At 40.0% G+C, this 19,529-nt stretch overlaps 1 protein-coding gene across 2 annotated transcripts; it reads right to left on the bottom strand.

Moving 5' to 3' along the window:
* Positions 1-2,091: 2,091 nt before the first annotated feature.
* rbm18 (RNA binding motif protein 18) lies at positions 2,092-19,415 on the bottom strand. 2 transcript variants are annotated; one of them, XM_083929870.1, is made up of 6 exons: positions 19,240-19,415; positions 17,625-17,738; positions 10,473-10,599; positions 9,322-9,408; positions 4,287-4,387; positions 2,092-3,052 (listed from the first exon to the last, which is right to left on the bottom strand). In XM_083929870.1, the coding sequence occupies exons 2-6, from the start codon at positions 17,729-17,731 to the stop codon at positions 2,869-2,871; spliced, it is 606 nt and encodes a 201-aa protein (XP_083785996.1). In that variant the 5' UTR covers positions 17,732-17,738; positions 19,240-19,415; the 3' UTR covers positions 2,092-2,868. The 2 variants fall into 2 exon arrangements, with proteins under 2 accessions (XP_083785996.1, XP_083785997.1); XM_083929871.1 differs by having other exon boundaries at positions 9,328-9,408.
* Between the last annotated feature and the right edge of the window lie 114 nt (positions 19,416-19,529).

The raw sequence follows: 19,529 nt of genomic DNA, 5'->3' as shown, positions 1-19,529 counted from the left end.
AGTCTGACTACAGGAAGTGAATCAAATTGAGGGGCTGGTAGCTTTCACTCCAAGACTCCAAATAGGTGCAAGGGGAGACTGCAGGGCTGCAAAGTCGACGGGAGCGCAGAGAACCTGGAGTGTCTCTGCAGAGCTGTAGTGAAAGTTTTTCGTGCGTCTCTCTGGCCTGCCTTACAGTTAAAGAAGGGGGAGGGTGAAGGGAGAGTTTCATATGCGTGAGAAGGGTGGACACACTTTGGAGCAGTCATGATAGAAACTTACTCAAACTCCGCTGGTGTATGTTTGATATCTCAGACATGTATAGCTGCTGTCAGACAAAATGTAAATTATACAGTTATTTATATAAATGCCATTTATTTGCTGCTAGAAATACACAACTAGCGCTGAGTGTAGGCTGTAACGCAGTAATTAACCTACTATAAATAGACCATCATATACACAGCGTCCATGTATATGTTTGGTTATAGCAACTGTATATTCAGACTCAGTAGAATAGAAGACAACGATTCCAAAAAATGACGCAAGGAAATAATCACAATGCAGTTACTCAAATTCTAAATAGTGTAAATATAATTTAATTAATTAGTGTAATCATATCATGCTCCTCACTCCCACATATGGGCATATTTTAATGCCCACGATTCTCATGATTTAAGGCTTAATTTTTTTATTTAAAGATGTTTTAATTACATGAATTCCAAATATGTAAATTACGGGTGTACAGTTAATGTATGGTTAACAACAATTTGCAGGGAAAAAATAAATAACCACCACGTTGGCAATAATTTACGGATTTTATAAAAAAAAAAAGAGTAAGGGTTGTTTTTTTTATTCCATATACGTTAAGTCTTTTATTTTGACACGGATGTTTAAAGGTCATATAACCCAAACAAATAAAAGACTTGTGGAAAAAAGAGAGTAGCAGACATTTTGCTTTAAATGATGTAAAGAGCAGAGGAGATAATGCAGATGAAACAAAAACTCGCGGAGTTGTTGTACGGAAGGGAAGCCTGATGATTACAGGACGTGTAGGAGCGCACATACAGGCTCCCATCGACGCGTCAATCAGGCCATCCGCGAGGGTTCCGCAATTATCTGTAAACCTATAGTGCAGAAACGATCCCATCAAATAAACCAGAGCTTAACAAAAGGACACTTCTTCATCATTTCACGAGGAGATATTCATTTAAATATGTAGGTTAATCAACGGGAGATGTATCTGAACGAATATGCCTTTAATTGAAAACAGATAAATACACACATAAAGAAGATTTGAGAAAATTTGATCTGTATGGCCATCAGCAATATTCTGCAATGATTTTACAACAGCAAAGAAATGAAAAAAAGAACTGATTGATGTCAAGAGGTAGATTTGTTCGGTGCGCACGAAATTATGCCTTCGTCTCATCTTCGTTTCTCCATCCATGCAGCAATGTTACCTATAATAAACGACCTAAATATTCTCACAATTTTGGTCTGCAAACTACCCATGGTTCGCAAATGCATTCTTCACGAAAACAAATTGAGACTATATTTTTTTTCCCTCGAGGAGGTTTTTATGGCCTCACTTGCATGTCATGCCAGCAGGAAAACACAACTCAGAACACAACAGATGTATAGTGCTCCACGAAAACACAGAAATCAATAACAAACGTTGCAGTTTAAAATAGAATATTTCCACAGTGAACCCATAAGGCCTATAAAATATTACAATGATATACAGAAACGTTTGGTAGACTGAACAAAAAATAATAAAACCGTCAATATCCACCATATCTGGGGAAAAAGAAAACTGGGACTTAAACATAATGGATGCTATAATAAACAGGATTATCAGTTATTATAGAGGACATTGAGGAATCGGTCAATGCTGATGGTTGTGGTAATCTCTGCATTTTTAATGGTGGAATAAAAGTTTTAATTTATGGTTATCTAAAGTCTCCCATTATAAGATGCAGATGGTTTATCATATTTCTATAAAACAATATCAGCAAAAGCGTGTGGACTGAGTTTTCAAATGTTGCAGACATATAAAACTGAATCCTGTGTTTGAAAATCTACAAAATGGCATAAAACAACACAGTGCAGATATGATATTTAATATCCTTTAATTGGAAAATTGAAATAATGAGACTGTGGTGAGGGAAATACCAAAACTTTTCACAACACAAAAAAGTCAGTAAAAAGAGATTGACTGCAGTCATATAAAAAAATGGATCCAAGGGGGGAAAAAAACCCATCAAACTATTAGGGAAAGAGCAACATGACAATTAAACTGCAACGTACAGTAAGTGTCGCTCAGTGGCTTATTGGTTGATCTCCATTAATACAAACCTGTTACAAATCTTTGCATTTCTTCCTCTTCATTGACGTCTGGAATAAAGACCAAAAAAAATCCTATTTCCTCTTTAAATAATATGATCTGAAAGTAAAAACACGTGATAAACAATAAGAGAATCGGCATTTAGACTCTTTAATAATAAGAACATTTCTCTTTCTTGGCAGCTGTGAGTCGTGTGACACACAGCTGTATATGATTCAACTGCATTAAATCTCTGCAAAAGTGAGAAAGCAGACTGATAAGGGATCCAACCTGCACAGCAGTCAGGTATGGGGCATATGTTTGGACTGAATAATAGCCGATAGTGTAATAACAAAAAACACTTCAGGTACTTGTCTGTGATTTCTGCGATTACTCCCAAAGAGTCCGGTTTCTCAAAGTATTGTCAAAATATTCCCAGAAAGGATGTGTATAGTCTTTATAGTATCTAGCGTGGAGTCTCTTTTTTGTGTCGGTGGGGGCTGAGGTGTGTAGGAAGAGGAGGGGTGGGGGTGGGGGGTCGTCTCCAAAATGAGTAGGAGGATGGGTCATCTCCTAAACTTGCGGAAGGGCCTGCTCTGGTTATTGTGGTGGGATTTAGAGTAGGGCTCCCAGCGTTTCCTCTCTGGCGGTTTGTTGTAAACGTAGGCCGACGGGCCCGAGTAGTCATCATCTGGATTCTCCTCCATCATCTGGAGCTTGGCCTCGATGGCGCGGATCTTAGCACTCGTACTAAATGCAGAAAAAAAAGAGAAAAAGATAGAGAGGAGATCTTAGCAGCGAGGCTGAGAGGGAAATACCAGTGCTGTGTGCTGGTGGTGAGGGGTTGAAACTGAGTGACGGACAGATCTTTGGCTCTTGGCTGAGGGGAAAAGAAGAGGAGGTATTAGCAGTCTTAGTAGTGGGAGGGACAGATGCAGGGGGAAAAAAGGGAGCGCAAGCAAGAGATTATCTGTCGTGCTGCATGAAAAATAGAAGAAGACTTGTATTTAAATGTTAAAACAGAATGTGAAGGAGCAAGTGAGAGAGGTTACGGAGGAGCTGAGAATAAGAGTGGCAGAGGGTCTGAGTGTGTAAGAAGTATCTAAAAAAGCAGGAGAGAGAAAGTCTAGCAGGGTTATCGGGGGGGCCGGGGTGTTTATTTCCTCTGTTGTGCTGTGTGGAGACTTTCCTGATAGCTTATAATTTGCTACACACACTGGATTATCTCAGTAAGAGTTGATACTGTGGGCACAAGAGGACTTTTACCCACTAAAGCGCTCCACTTGTATGGCGTAGATGTGTGTATATGTAAACTTGTAGCAAGTGTAGCAAACAATAATAATGGAACATGTTGGAAGTTGCTTAAAGAGGACTTCCACATGTTTTCGAACTTAAGTGTTAATCCAAATGCACTCAGATGAACTTGTACTGCCGTTTGTGGTGAAAGCAACAAGCCCCACATGCAATAAAAATTTCAGGACCAAGCTTGATTTAAATGGATGATTTGTTAGTGGGAGCCAGAAACGTACGTCTGCTTGCTGAATCTGAAAATGCCGTTTTTGTGTGACAAGCATCCACATCCAGCATTTTCAGATGTTTTTTTTTTAAAGACCTCCATAAACGCAGAAACTCCAGAACAAAAAAAGGGAAAATCTCTTCCTCTTTCGGTTAGTATTCAATAACATCAAACATCTGGTGAGGAGTGGGAAAGACACAGACCAGTTGGTTTGCAGACTCTCAGCTGGTTACACCTCTGTTTTCACCTCCTGCTATGGTCAACTATACAGTTTTTCAATATATCCTGAAGCCCCTATTTTCAAATGTATCCACTTTCAAGGGGCTTAGTTTTTGATGGCTTATTGTGAACAGAAAAATGTAGATTAAACTGGCGGGGTGTGGCCATTCTCTTGAGAGAAATAAAAAATGGATGAAATTGTGTGTATCACCTCAGATTGACGGTGCTGTGTGTGTGTTTGGTACCAACCTGAGGTGGTTGGCAGTAACGAGTCCGTCGTCTGTTGCCCCGCTGCTCGACGGTTCCAGGCTTGGAGGCATCGTCTTGTCATTACGGAAACCTTCAAACCTCTGGAGACGAAACACGTGGCCAAAACAACATGACCCATACAAACAGTGATGGAAACATAGATAGACAGAGAGATGGAGAGAGACAAAGGGGTAAAATAACAGGTAGAAGCAAGAATACAAACTTGTGCAGGGAGACAGAGAGGACAGAGATTGTCGCAGCTAAACACACAAAAAAGTGCTTCGTGCATCATGTGTGTTTCTCTAGACTTGGGCTTGTGTCAAATTCAAGACAAAACTGTCAAAGGGATCGGATAGTTACATGTTCTCAGCACATTTTGGGCGCAATCAAACCTGCATTTAGAGACATATTAGTGTCCAGTTGGAACACAACCACATTACAAGTAGAGAACAAGAAGAAGACAGAGAATAGGAAACCATCCGATCTCCTAATAAACAATGACAGCAGTTCTCTGGGGAGCCAACTCTAGCTTCCTCCCACAAAGATCAACATTATTAAACCGAAGTATTGATTTTGTTTGTGTCTGCTCAAGTAGACAGTAACCGAGCAGGACTCTGCGTTCAGTTCATAATCACACCCTACGGCATGAGGGAGGATAAAGGGGGAGCAGCTGAAGAGCAAAACCCAACGTCTGCACTCATTCCTTTCAAAAAACCCCTTCCAAACATCTCCACCAGCCAACACAGAATTCTTGAGACCTGTGAAGAAAAAAAAAAGACAAAAAGACGAGACAACAGTCACATGATGGGCGTGAGGAAACCCTGGCGCTGGGTGCAGCAGCAGCCATTTGCAGGAAGACAGTACGATGCTTAGAAATGATGCTATGATGCTAAGTGTAAGTGGCACTGAATCAAGTTTAAAAGGGATAGAAGTGGGGTTGTATAAGGTGCTTATCCATAGTCAGTGCATTACCTACAGTAGATGGCATTCAACATGACCCAAGATGGCAGAAACAAGCAGGAGGAAAGGCACTTTCGCTAAGAAATGTAGTGCTGTGGATAAGGGCAGCAGAAAAACATTATTTCAGCCACCTAAAAAAAAATTGCAGTGGAAATTGAAGCTTTTATCTATGCTCTAGTCAAAGCCACCAGACTCATAGGCAAAAATAGTAATTTTACATCACAGAACATGAGTTGTTGGTCTACCGCTGCCTTGATTGGTTAGTTAGTTCCTAACCCTTTAAAACACCTAGGTCAAACAATAATACAAACAAACTAACCATCAAGGCAGCGATAGACCAGCAACACGTGTTCTGTGATGTAAAATTACTGTTTTTGTCAATAGAGTCTGGTGGATATGACTAGAGCATAGATAAAGTTAAATTAAATTAAATAATTTAATTTAATTTAAATAATTTCCCCTCGGGGGTTATTTAAGTATTTCTGATTCTGAGTCTGATTCAATTCCCGTTGGGTAAAATTAAAACAAGGCTGTTTGACTGCAAGGTAAAGCGGTTACATTTTCTGAATATAGCGTATGAACTGTAGGTAATACACTAACTATGGATAAGTACCTAATACAACCTCACTTCAAAATATCAAAACTATCCCTTTAAGTTACATAAATATACACACACACACAGCCTTACATACTGTCCTAAGAAATAAACAACATGTATGGACAAGAATAGGTCTAAAACAATGACCATTCCACCAGCCAGGACCCTTCCCTTCCACCTATTCCTAAAGGCATGTAGCTGGAATGTATATAGATTGACGTAGAGCCAATCAGACCATATTGACTCTGTACAGAAGCCAAAGCTCAAGTTATGGGAAAGTTAAATGTTTCTAGTTGTTCCAATAGTTCATTTTGATTTTAAATACCCTACACTTGTATAAGTACCCGGTTACTTAAGCATTAAGAGCTCTATTAATAAGTACAATAAGTGTTTAATGTGTTAATAGTTCATCATGGATACAGTAACAGGGAAGGTTTGGGTGAGGGTAAGTGATGGGGAGAGTTTCATGTACCGAGAATGCAACATGCATAACACACACCTTGGCTAAACTGCGTATAAATAAATACAGAATAATACAGTAATGAATTAGGACACAATTGTTTAAGTGATGAAAAGGTACATATGGAAAACCATGGATGTTTGTAAAGAGTTTGGGGAAACACTTCAATAAACTTTCATCAATGTGATTTCCTCTGCTTCAAAGCAATGTAATAAAGTCAAGATGTAAGCCTGGAAATGTGACAACAACTTCCAACGCCGATTGTCTCTGACTCACTTATCCCAGCAGCACGTCGCTTCTGGGTTGGAAAGACAGGCACCCTAAAAATATATCACGTTCAACTGGACATGAGCTAGCCTCAAAGGTGGAAAATTGCTCAAATCCTATTTGTGTAATAAAGATTGCACTGTTAAATCTCATTTTGGTTGTATGATGTGCAGTGTCAGTGTCAGTGTAACCTACAGTAGATGATGTATATATCCCGCCGCCAGTTTGGAGCAGCAGGCAGGAGTACCGACATGGAAGCTAAGCAATGTACTTCTGTTGACTGGGGGGCAGCAGCTAAACTTATTTTAGACACCTAAAAAAGTTTTTTTCAGTTTAAATGTATGTTAAATTTTGAATATTTTCGCCACTTTCACAGACAGCACTTTCCAGCATTTTCAACGCAAGTTTCCCTTTCTCTCGTTTTCTGTATACTTAGATCCCTGAAGGTAGGTTATTTTGTTGAATTAGTTTATTCCATAAACTGTGGAAAGTCTGACTTGAACGACTGATCTGCGGTGTAATACAGTGCATAGCACAGATGCACCTATGCCTGGGAATATGCTGAGAAATAGTGTTCAAAGAATATGGCTGTCTGAGGCAAAGCGGGGAAAATATTCTAAATCTAGTGTACAATTAAACTGATATTGATATTTTTTTAAAAGGGACTACTATAAATAGTATAAGTATGTTTTGCTGCAGCTGCTGCCCCGTCCTCAGCAGCTACTGTGTTGGTACTCCAGTCTGCTTCTTGCTTCTGCTTCATCTACTGTAGTAATACACTGTATAATCAAAAAGTACCTGACCCCACTTCAAAAAAGCAGAACTATCCCTTTAACCATGCGTTGAATCAGAGCTTGCTTTAAAATTTAACACTGAACCCAAAAGTGTGAACACTGACTTTCACACCCTAACCAGCTGAGCTTAGACCTCAACAATAAGGATTGCCCGACTGCATGTGGCAAGTACTGTAAACGTACGTACGCACGTTGGCTCCTAAATCGTCAGGCTCCTAAATCTAGCATCTCACTTGCCCAATCAAAAACATAATTTTTCCGAGAGCTGATGATAGAAGTAGCTATGGCATGAATCATCTCAATGCCTTCTCCTCGCTGTTGAGAGTTGCATCTCATGCGCAGTACAGATAGTGCCAAAGTTTAAGAGTTCAGTGAGCATTTTAATAAAAATAACGTTGAACAGAAAAACACTCGCTCCTGTACAGAGCTGTTTAATCGGCTGTTATGTGCTTAAAATTGCATGCACGAAGGCTGAACACTACTTCCAGCATGTCACACACTTGAGACAGAAAGAAACTGATTCCTTCAAATAAAAATATATATTAATATTAACACACACCTGTAGATAAAACATGACGCAGCAGAACGTCTTCTTGTTGATGACTTGCTAATATAAGTGTTTCAAATACAGATGACGGCAAATGCCAGACCCTAACTATGTGCAAGTGGAAGGGAAGGAAGCTGCAGAAGCTGTTGACAGATGCTGTGAGTAAAATAGTAATGTTACGATAACACAGAGAGACCAACTCTTACTCATTTTGGGATATGGAAATCTAAAATTTTAGTTTTTTAACGGAATAAATGACCACAGCTATTTTTGGTTGTCATGGTGGATTGAGCCTGGTTACAATGAATCTGTGCGCATATTTATCCTATTTAATGTTGTCTAAGAGGCGGCAGCCTTGACCTCCCTCTACTGTGTGTGTGTGTGTGTGTGTGTGTGTGTGTGTGTGTGTGTGTGTGTGTGTGTGTGTGTGTGTGTGTGTGTGTGTGTGTGTGTGTGTGTGTGTGTGTGTGTGTGTGTGTGTGTGTGTGTGTGTGTGTGTAGGGCGTGATTCGTCTCTATACAGGATATCCCTTCACCCATTGCCAGTAGGCGGTCTATTGTTAAGAGACAGGCACAGGTTGTGCTATGATACCACTGCTCTGCATTATCTAACTACTGCAGTCGTAACATGAAGGTGTAAATCAACACACTTATTAATATTTTACCACGAGACTCAGACTGAAACTCTGCATTCCAGAATGCCGTTCACCTCCAGAATTATTGGTTATTATTATTATTTGTTTTAGCCCGGGGCTGGACAATATGGTCAAAATCTTCTATCCCGATATAGATCATTTCATATCTTCATGGCATGATGGGATGTTTCATGGTAATTCAATAAATCATGTGTATCAAATAACCACATGGCAAAGCCTATTGTTGTATACTCCTATGTGAATTAAATACTTGACAATGAAAAGGATTTTCGTGATGAACTTTAGTGCAGAAGGAAACCGTTTCAATTGAAATTATAGAACGATTTTTTTCCAGCTATACACTGACAATGTTTACATGCATGCACACAAATAATGTGATGTACAAACAAAATCGCAATCTCCAAATGATATATTCTCTCAAAATATTTCACATCAGATTCTGAGTTAGTGTGTGCTTTTTATTATCAATTAGATGACTCAATTGTGTATCACGGGTATTATTTCATCACGATATGATTCCACTGAAAGATGATAAATTATCCTTTTGAATTATCACCCAGCGCTATATCTGTTTATGGAAAAAGGGACACTGGGGACTTGACATTTTTAATCTTTGAAAGTCATGATAGCTTTTTTAGTAAAAAAAAAAAATGGCACAATTACAGTGTCATACATACATGTGACAGGCCTTAATCCACTTTGGCATCAGAAGATTTTCCGTTTTATAAAAAGGGAACTGAGTTTGACACTTACCCTCACCTGTGCATGCGCCCAGCGCACGACCAGCTTCTTGGACAAAGCTAGCTTCCCATTTAAACACTGGATTGCCCGTTCTGCCTCCTGCAGTCATTCACACATACACAGAGAGAAAAAGAGGAAGGAAGAGGAAGAGATCTTTTACAATTATGATTAAAAATCAGCCTTGATGATTGCACCCGAGTCTTTAAATAATTAAGTCTTCATAATAGAGATGGCAGATACAATAACATATGATAATGTGCCACTCTGCTTGCACATATGCCGTAACTAAAGTGTGTATCTGTGTGTGTGTGTTTGTTTGAGAGGCAGTGTGAAAAAATAAAGTTTTGTCTAATCAAATGAGTAAGTGGCTTTGATGCTAAATTACATTAATGTGTGAGTGTGTGAGTGTTTAAGAGATTGTGTGTGTGTGTGTGTGTGTGTGTGTGTGTGTGTGTGTGTGTATGTGTGTGTGTGTGTGTGTGTGTGTATGTGTGTGTGTGTGTGTGTGTGTGTGTGTGTGTGTGTGTGTGTGTGCACGTGTGCGTGTGAGTGTGTGCGTAAGATAAACACACACTTCCTCTGTATAATCCTTTTGGGAGGGCTTCATATCCCACTGATAGACACTAGCTGTGAAACAAGATGCTTATCACGATCCCCAGGCTCACTCCAAAACAAATACTGCCTGCTGAACCTGTGCAGCTGAGCAGGCTCCTTTTAAGTCCTTCTTTTAAAGAAGTAAGACACATAATCAGGACCTAACTGCTTGAAAATGTCTTCTAATACTTCTTTAGGCCATTTGAGTATGCAACGCATTATTAAACTCAATAAAGAAAAGTGAAGAAATTAGACACAAAAATGCACTAATCCTACTGACTTGAGTTTGTGTAAACACTAATATACCATCATCATTGACTGAGATATTCTTGAAAAATTCAATATCTGCTTTGATCCAATGTCCGATTTCCTGCCAATAACTGACAGATTGTTGAAGTAGAATTGTATTGATTAAAATTGTATTTTGATTGCAAGTGTATCCAATCAAATAACTTATTATTGACCTAATGACCTACCATGACATTCAAGAAACTATTTGTCACACACACACACACACACGCATGCACGCACACAAATCACAATAAGCATATATCATGTATATCATGTACCTCTCTGGTGTTGAAGTTGACAAAGCAGTAGCCCCGTGGCTGTCCCTCCAAAGGCCCAGACTTATGAAACAGGAAATCAAACTGTTTCACATTGCCGAACTTCTCCAACAACTTCACCAGGTGATACCTGCCAAGAGAGGAGTCATGTAAAAGAGAGCATAAAAAAGGAACAAGAAAAACAGGAAATAAAACCGAGGAAAGGAGAAAATGTTACTTATTCTTTTTTATTAAACGATCTTACATAACCCATGTGAGACCTTGTCTTTTTTTTTGGTTTCCATAATGGTCAACAAAATGCACTATACAGTACATTGTATGTCAACAGCCACATGCTGATCTACATTGTATTTGCTACCCTACAGTCTGTGAATCTGTCAAGTGGGGCTAATGAGAATGACAGCTTTCTGTCCCAGACACCTTTTTAGCAGCAAGCCAGCTGGTGTGGCAGCCCAGTGACAGTAAATCTCTCACTGAGACAATGCTGAGGATACAGTAGCAGGACAATGAGGGAATAAAAAAGAGGAAGCCTCAAATCCCCCCTGAGCAACGAGCTGTGCACAAACAACATCCACTCACTGTGTGGAGCTGACCGGGAACCGCTGGACTACGAATGAACATAGATATGTGGTCACTGAAGAGCTATGCAGCGTGTGTGAGGAATTGTAGGTTTGCGTGTAACTGACCGCTGGGAAAATATTTCTTCTGACCACGTGGAAAAGAGCAATGAGTTCAGGGACAACTGTAGATCGTATTCACTGCTGTATTACTGTAAATAACCAGGTGCAGATTTATATGTGCAATATTCTTCTCTTTGCGTGTGCACAATAAGGGATTGTCTGAGGCCTGTTCTTCCATCTGATGAAATAATTAATGGCTGCAACTATTATTTTTTATTATCTGCAGATAGCCCTGTTGAGCTGGTGACGTCATTTAGAGCCAGAGTGTGCGCAGTAGGGATCAGGGTTGGAGCTGCAGTGTCTAAGTCCCGCCCATACACCTGTCAGACTCAACCACGAGTCAGTCACAGCAGTCAATCATAACATTACATCCTGTTTCCATAGCATCAAAGAACTAATTAAATACAAACAAATAATTAACATGTGAACATCCTCAGTGTGATCAGAACTACCTAAAATGACAGAAACCCTCTTTGGTAAAATGTATTCCAGGTGTACCTTTTTTGTTTTGCTTGGGCCATCCCCTATCATGGAGTGGTTGGATTTATGGCCAATACTGCAGCCAGCCACCAGGGGGAGAGATGTTTTGGCTCCACTTTTAAGGAGCTGCCATGTTGTTCCCACGACCCAAGTTGACATATTCAAATTGCTTGTTTTGTCTGACATTTAAGTATTCAAAAAATAAAGTCACTTTACTGTCATAGAATACCCAGCAAATGCTCACATTTGAGAAGCTGGAACCAATTAATGTTGGCCAAATATAACCAAAACGATAAACCAATTACCAAAAATGGTGCAGACATGTCTATTGGCTCATTGCTTCAGGTCTAATACCCTGCAAGTCTGGTGTCCAGCTACCAGAAACAGTTCATTAGCAGTCCACAGCGTCTTTCTCGCAGATTAAGTCTTTGAAACCACCTGAGAATAACATCCCCTCCCATGTAAACTGCACCTGTTTGCAAACCCATGAATTCACTCGTTTACACAACACATCTCATTGTGAGGCAGCTTCAGATAGTTTCAGACAAAATAACTTTATGCAGTTTATGCTGTTTTTCTGTCACACTTTGCAGATGTATCATGTTATGAATGTTCCCAAATAAATCCCCATAACTAATGGGCATCATTTTTTCGGCACATCTGGCAATAAGCCCCTTCCCCTGCAGACAGTTTGACTTTGCAAGGAAAAAGCGCAGGTGTCACTAATGAAATTATCAATGACTCTGTTCTATTCAAGTGTCCTACTAAGCCATGACGTTATGACAGCAAGCACAATACCAGGACCCTGAAACTGCCGCAGCTAAATGGAATTCAGCCATCATTACTTTCATCATTTAAACCTGTGCTTTTCCTACAGTGACATGTCAACGTGTCTTCTATGAAAAGAAGTTTAACAAACCATAAACGGCAACAATAGAAACAAAAGTGAAAATACACAAACAAAAGAAATCAACAAAACCCCTTCCTGTGTTTTTGTTTTACCTTGTGTGATTGTCCAGGCCTCGCGGTGACCCCAGGTGTTTTGTATAACTGTTCAAATGGAATTAATGCTGCAGTCTTTTGTTTAGTTGGCTGTTATTTTTGAACCTGAAGTGTGTGTGTGTGTGTGTGTGTGTGTGTGTGTGTGTGTGGGTGTGTGTGTGTGTGTGTGTGATGATGATGTTAATGTGCAAGCACGCATTTAAGTGTATGAATGGGACTGAATATAGGATACGGAGGGTGAATTGTGCGTCTTAGCTACAGGTTGTACTAATGTCTTCCACCCTTCTATGGCTCCCTGGGGGGCTTTAGGCCAGAATTTCTGCTGTTCCCAGACAACACCCTTCAAGCCTCTCATGTGAAGGTGGCTCCTTCGACAGTAAGGAGGTATTAAATAAAAGTTTATCACATTAATTTTAACACTTTTTTATACTAAAATACTTTGACTTTGCCTCTGAAGCACTGATTAGGAAATGAGAAAGGAAGTAATTTGACTGAAATGTTAAAACTGTAAAATATTGTAATGCACTAAAAATTGCCTTTTAATACAGCTTTAAATGTATACCACATGTTTGTGCATATGTGTAAATGTGAGAGCGATTAGATGGCTGACACTCCAAGAACATTTTTGGATGCTAGTGAGCTGAACCACAATAGACCGGCTCCTCCTGGGGGCTGTAAAAACCACCGGAGGAAGAGGAGGAGAGGTGGGAGGAAAGGGAGGGGAAAGGTGGGGAGAGGGAGAGTAAAGTTCAGAGAGGGGATGTTGACGGCAAGGTGAAAGGTGGAGGAGGAGGAGAAGCCAAAAGAAGAGAGGAGGTGAGGAGCCAGGTAGGAGAGACACGAGAACTATAGGACGGCAAATGAGGAGGAAGAGGAAGGATGTCAGTCCACAAAAAGATAGGACAAAAGGTTCGATCCAGAAAAGTGCAGGGAGGGGGTGATAAAGGAGAGGAGGAGGCTGTAAAATTAGACTTTCCGGCAAGGCAGCTGAGGATTTTAAGTTCTTTATTAAAGATTTAAAAATCACGTAAAAAAAAAAAACCAAATCAACTTCCAGGTATGCAACTTAAAATGTAACAAGAGGACCAGAAAGAGAACAGAGAGGGAGACGATGATGGATTACCACTAATGAGAAATTCTCTCTCTGAGCAGCCAAAAGCACAAAAACATGAATATGTGCTGAAAGCTCCGGTTACACCTGCTGTGTCTCTGCTCTGTGCGCAGGACTGGGTATTATGTCGGATGCTGATCTAAGCCCCTGAGAAGATCATTTCAATGGTGAAGAGTTACAAGAGTGGGACTATTTACTGGCCCTTGCATTTTACTGCATTTAAAAAAGGGGCAGCAGATTAGATCAGATTTCTCATAACAGAGTTGCTACCTGCATAGCAACAGGAGAGTAAAAGAGTGGATTTGCAACTCAGAGATGGAAGAAATTCCGGTTAATGTATCAAAATCACATGCCTGGAATAGATTTTTGTGCAGGTTTGTAAGCTATGAGCCCTACGGGAGTCTTTAATCCTTCTTCGAAACCTTGAGATCAGTCTTAACCACAGCTACACGTGCCAAAATGTGTTTTTCTGACAGAGGACACATTACACAAGATGAAAGTGCAGCCTTCTTACCAAATCACATCCATCTAATATTTCCCTCTGACCAACAAGAACAGACCTGGATGCCTTCAAATCCGCAAATGAGGCCATGTAAGACCATATTATCACTTTAAAATGTTGTTATTATATAAGAAAGTGCCATCTAATACTGCTATATGTTTATATTAACCATTTCAGCTTAAAAATCTAATGAAAATATCCTCAAAGAAATGAAATATCATGTTACAAAATCAAGTCTAGATGTAATGACTAAGCAACCAACTTGTAGTACACAATTTGATGAGTTTAAAGCATCACTGCGTAACTATTTTACCATAAAATATCAGCTTCAAAATAATTCTGATGCTACATTTGTTTGTAATAGGTAATAAAAAGCTGGATGACCTGCAATTTTCTGATGTTAAACTCGGGTAAAACTGAAGTTATTGGCCCCAAAGGCCTCTGAAACTCAATATCTAAAGATAGTCCAGCACCACAGTAAGGAATCTGGGTGTTATTTTTGAGCAGGATATGTCTTTTGATTCTCACATAAAATTTACGACAAGGGGTACATATTTTCACATGCGTAATATGTGCAAAATGCGGCAGCTCGTGTACTAACTAAAACAAATCGAAGAGAACATATTTCTCCTGTATTAGCTTCTTTGCACTGGCTACCTGTAAGAGCTCTTATTGGTCAGGCTCTATCGTATCTTAAAGAGCTCATAGTACCGTATTACCCGACTAGATTGCTGCGCTCTGAGAATGCAGGGCTGCTTGTCGTTCCTAGAGTCTCCAAAAGTAGAATGGGAGGCAGAACCTTCAGCTACCAAGCTCTTCTCCTCTGGAACTGACTCCAAAGTGTTATTTGGGAGGCAGACACTGTCCCCATATTTAAGAGTAAACTTAAAACTTTCCTCTATGATAAAGCTTACAGCTAGGACTTACGAGCCCTTAGCTATGTTGTTATTTTTAAGCTGATTTTGTCATTCTTAATAATGCTGCTATAGGCCTAGTCTGTCGGGGGATACTCCTGTTGCTGATACTCTGAGCTTTTTTCCTGTCTGTCTGTATCATTCATGTCTCATCAATGCATGTAACTTAATCAACTCCATGTTTGCCACCATCACTGTTATCATTGCCATGTTCTGTCACTATAGCTGTGCCTGTTTGTTGCTGTTCTGCTGTATTAACTGCCATAACTTGTAAGTCATATTCACATTGCTTTAGCTATCACTATAGTCACTGTTACTTTGTGGTTGCTTGCATCTCTGGAAGTGTGTCTGTCTTTGTGTCTGCCTTTGTCTCTCTCTGTCCCTCTCTCCGTCTTTTCTCTCTTTCTCTCTCCTTTTCTTCCTCCCCAGACAGATGGCCGTCCTCCACAGAGCTGGGTCTGTCCAACGTTCCTGCCTGTTATAGGGAACAGGTTGCCACCGTACTCTACGGGGGAATTGTTGGGTCTATGTAAATCATAAATAAGTCATAGAGTGTGGGCTTTACCTACTCTGTAAATTGTCCTGAGATCATTTCTGTTATGATTTAGCAGTAGTTTTGGTAAGCTGCTCAGATCTCCCGGGAGAAGTGTCTAACGCTTTACAGCATTAAGTCACACCCTCTCATGTTCCGTGGCAGAGGGGAAGAGATCCTGCAGGACACACCAGGCTGGTCGTCTTGCTGTTGGACTAGTACGTAATATTACCCGGCTTGCTATGTCTTGTTTTGTTGCACTTAATCAAAAACTAGTGAGTCAATTTCCTAACACCGCTAAATTGATGTTTGGCTGTGTTAGAAAAGTGACTAGCTAGTTTTTGATCACAAGTAATGTAATCACAATATGTAAACAGCTGTCCATATGTATTACAGCTGTAATAAGTGAATTATACTCTGAAACTGTAGGGCCATCAAATTAGAAAAATACAAATTCCACATAATGTTGTATAAATTAAAACAAATAAAAAATAAACTAAATGTTATTTACTATTCCTGCCCTTGTGTACTCATAATCAGCACCTTGCAGTTCAGGTCTGCATTCCTGCTCTGCACTGAGTTTTGGTTTTGCTTACTGGAACAAACAGAGTACTGCATATGTTACCCAGGAGCTAATTAATCTTCCCAATCAGCATCAGGGGCCACGGGCATTTCTCTTGTTTTCCCTCCATACTGTGAGGTAGTGGGCTATTTAAGGAGAGGTAGAGCAGAGCAGGGAAAAAGGGGAAGGAAACGCCTGTCTAGACGCCCACCAGAGCTGCGGCCCATACATTCTCCAGCAGCCCCCACAGGCACACAAGTACACCCCTCACCCTGAAAAAGCTACCTTCTCTCCATCACAATACATGTAGGGGTGCTCGCCACATTCACGTTGAAGTTTTTGCACATTCAGACTCTCAAGTCACACACAAATTCAACAACGGAAGGTTTGCATTTGCACATGATGTTGTGTAAATGGGACACAAACACCTCAGTGTGTTGAAGCCTGCACTACTACCAGCTGCCACCCAAACATCAACTGTGTCTGCGCACACAAACACAAACACACACACACGCACGCACATGCACAGCTCCAGGTTGACACAGAGAGAGTAAACAGGGCAGGTGAGTGAGGAATGATGGCTGCTCCTTAGCAGAGCAGGTCTCCACGCCTCGCTGCCTCTCTTTCACACACCCAGCCCTGTCTGCTCAGTCTCAGCCTCAGCCTGCGACGCACACACACTACGCACACAGTTAATCAATCATATATGCACTCACAATACATTGCCTCTTTGCAAGGCAGAGCCACGCAAGTTAAAAAGTAATACCTCAAGTTTCTTAACATGGGTCGCCTAACAGAAACTTAAAATTCAAATCTTGTTGTCGCCAAATTGAAAAACTAACCTTCTTTTACATTCAGCGGTCTGGTTCACATGTTCTCTCTGTCGTCTGACTGTGTTGACTGTGTACTTTCTGCACATCATCCTGATGTGTCGTTCTGCCTGTGTCATTTTGCATATCTAATTAATTTAGGAAATCCAAACCTGGTTTCGACAAAGATAGCTTTACTGGTTGTTTAATTGCACAAAATGCAATGGGATTGGTTTAGATTAGAAGTAAGCTTGTTAAACTACAAGGAGAACACATCAAAATTTGTAACAGTCGAAATGACAGAAGCATGATACAGCAGGACAAGCACAACAACAGTCAGACGACAGAAAGGATGACATGCACAATAATCAAATGATAGGGAGTGCAACATGACAACAAAGGTACAGTATAAAGCTGAATTAACGCAGAGATTCTTATATAAATAAACAGACATTAGATTAGATAAACATTTTGTCACATGTTCAGTCCACGAAGTGTGCATGCAATATAGTTTGCGCACAAATGGAAGTGCAGACCCTATGTGAAACCGTGGATTTACTCACTCTGTGATTTTGGGATCGATGTTGCCTATCCACAAGCGGTTTCCATCATGGGCCACACTCTCTGACATGATGGAGGCATTTTCCACTGTCTCTGCTGCAGACGACATGTGTAGTCTGTTGCAGGAAGGAATAGAAGACGGTGAATTGAGTTAGGTTTAAAAAGAAAGCAGAGATAATTTCACTTTTTCACATTTATGTTAGATACTCTGCAGTCATTAAGGAAGGTAGAAAAGTAAGCTTTTCAATAATCAGGTTAATTGGAAGACTAAAATGTTGCCTTACAGGGAAAATATGCTAGCTATACTATACTAACTTTATCTCTCTGAGCACAGTGGCTTACATGATTGATCAGAAGGAATCTGGAAAAATACGGAGAAGTGATCAGAAAAGGTACTGTATGTTCAACAACATATAGACATTCAGCTAGCTATGCTGTACTGGGGTTATTGATCTATCTGTAGTTAGTTTATTATTTGTCCCTTTGGGCAAATTCTGTTTCACAGTGCAGGCTCTTCTGCAGACAGGCACATGAAAAACACAGCACATACATATTTCCAAAAAACACACAGACCTACAGTTATACAGTTGGGGAGAGATACATTGTTGCATACATTTATCTGTGAGGTTTAGGTTTGTCGATTGTTTTGATGGCTGAGGGGATTAGGCTTCTGCTAGCTATCTGTGATCCAACAGATTAGCCTACATTAGTAGTATTTAACTTGTGCCTAATTCTACAGTAAAAGGGCAATCAGAGTTAGGTCATTCAATAAATTAGTCAACAATTTACTAGTTGACATACAGATTCCTCTCTCTGTTTTTGGTATTTAACGAGCGCATTATTTAACATTTATCCCAAATGTTATGTAATTACATATATGTATGAAGCAGAGTAAATATTACAATATACTAAATTCTTTCGAACACTCTTCCTTATGTTCTATGGCCTCTGCTGATGCTTTTGAAAAGCAGCTGAAGACTCACTTGTTTAAAATGGATTTTGTCTCGCGTTTGTCATTTTCTGTTTTTAAGTCCTTTACATTTTATTTCCAGTGGTTTTTTGCTTGCTCGTTTTACTATTTGGGTCTGATTTTAACAATGTCATCATGTGAAGCACTTAGTAACTTTGTCTGTAAAAGGTGCTCTATCAAATAAACACATTATTATTATTATTAAGATTATTACTGAGTTCAAATACATTTGAGGAGCAGTCTACACACTGTCATTATAGCCTTTCCTTTTTATTCATTTAGACATCTACAAATAGCTTCAGAATCAGGTCATTGTAGTAGCTTTTATTGACGGTGTCAGGCAAATACTTGGTTCTTGAAAATGAATACAGAAAGACGAAGAACTCTAGGTTTTCTCTTAGGAAACGTTGACTTGCCACAAGCTATCGTTAGCTTAGCTGACCGCAGGTTGATCGATTGACTCACATTAGTATTCACGCATTGCAAGCCTTTGCTGGTTAAAATTTGATTGTGTAAGGTTAAACTAATCTCGGTCATTCAGCTGGTGAGATGAAGATGAGATAAATGTATCCACTAAACGGTTAATAGTCCGTTGTGTGGGAGCAGAGGATACTTAGCAGTTAGCTTCTCAGATAGCATCACTTTACCTCCTCGAGCTGTCAAACGTCCTCTTTCAAAGCGACTCGCTTCTTAAATTTAATTTGCTACGGATCCCACTTCGGGATGATTCAGTTACGTCAAAACGTAATAATCATTTCATTTATTGTGTGTTTTCCTCCTATAACACTGACCACGTTAGCTAAAAGGATAAACACCCTTTGCTACCGTCTCACAACAAAGGCGCAGGGTGATGTCGTAGTTTCTTTAACTGTCTGTGGAGTCGAGAGGGTGCGCTCGTTTTAACGTTTGGCATCTCCCGCAGCTCTCTCCTCGAGAC

The sequence above is a fragment of the Echiichthys vipera genome (assembly GCF_963691815.1).
Source record: "Echiichthys vipera genome assembly, chromosome: 16".
In the NCBI taxonomy this organism is placed as follows: Eukaryota; Metazoa; Chordata; class Actinopteri; order Perciformes; family Trachinidae; genus Echiichthys; species Echiichthys vipera.
The sequence above is the reverse complement of the archived record's forward strand: the minus strand, read 5'-3'. Positions and strand labels throughout refer to the sequence as shown.

Bases quoted from the DNA above. Each gene is read 5' to 3' on its own strand.
- rbm18 (XM_083929870.1), bottom strand. From the start codon at position 17,731: ATGTCGTCTGCAGCAGAGACAGTGGAAAATGCCTCCATCATGTCAGAG. The intron at 4,388-9,321 runs GTAAGTGTCAAA...TTTCGTCTCCAG, and splicing joins GGGCGCATGCACAGGTGAGG to AGGTTTGAAGGTTTCCGTAA. The intron at 3,053-4,286 runs GTTGGTACCAAA...TTCTGCATTTAG, and splicing joins GTTACTGCCAACCACCTCAG to TACGAGTGCTAAGATCCGCG.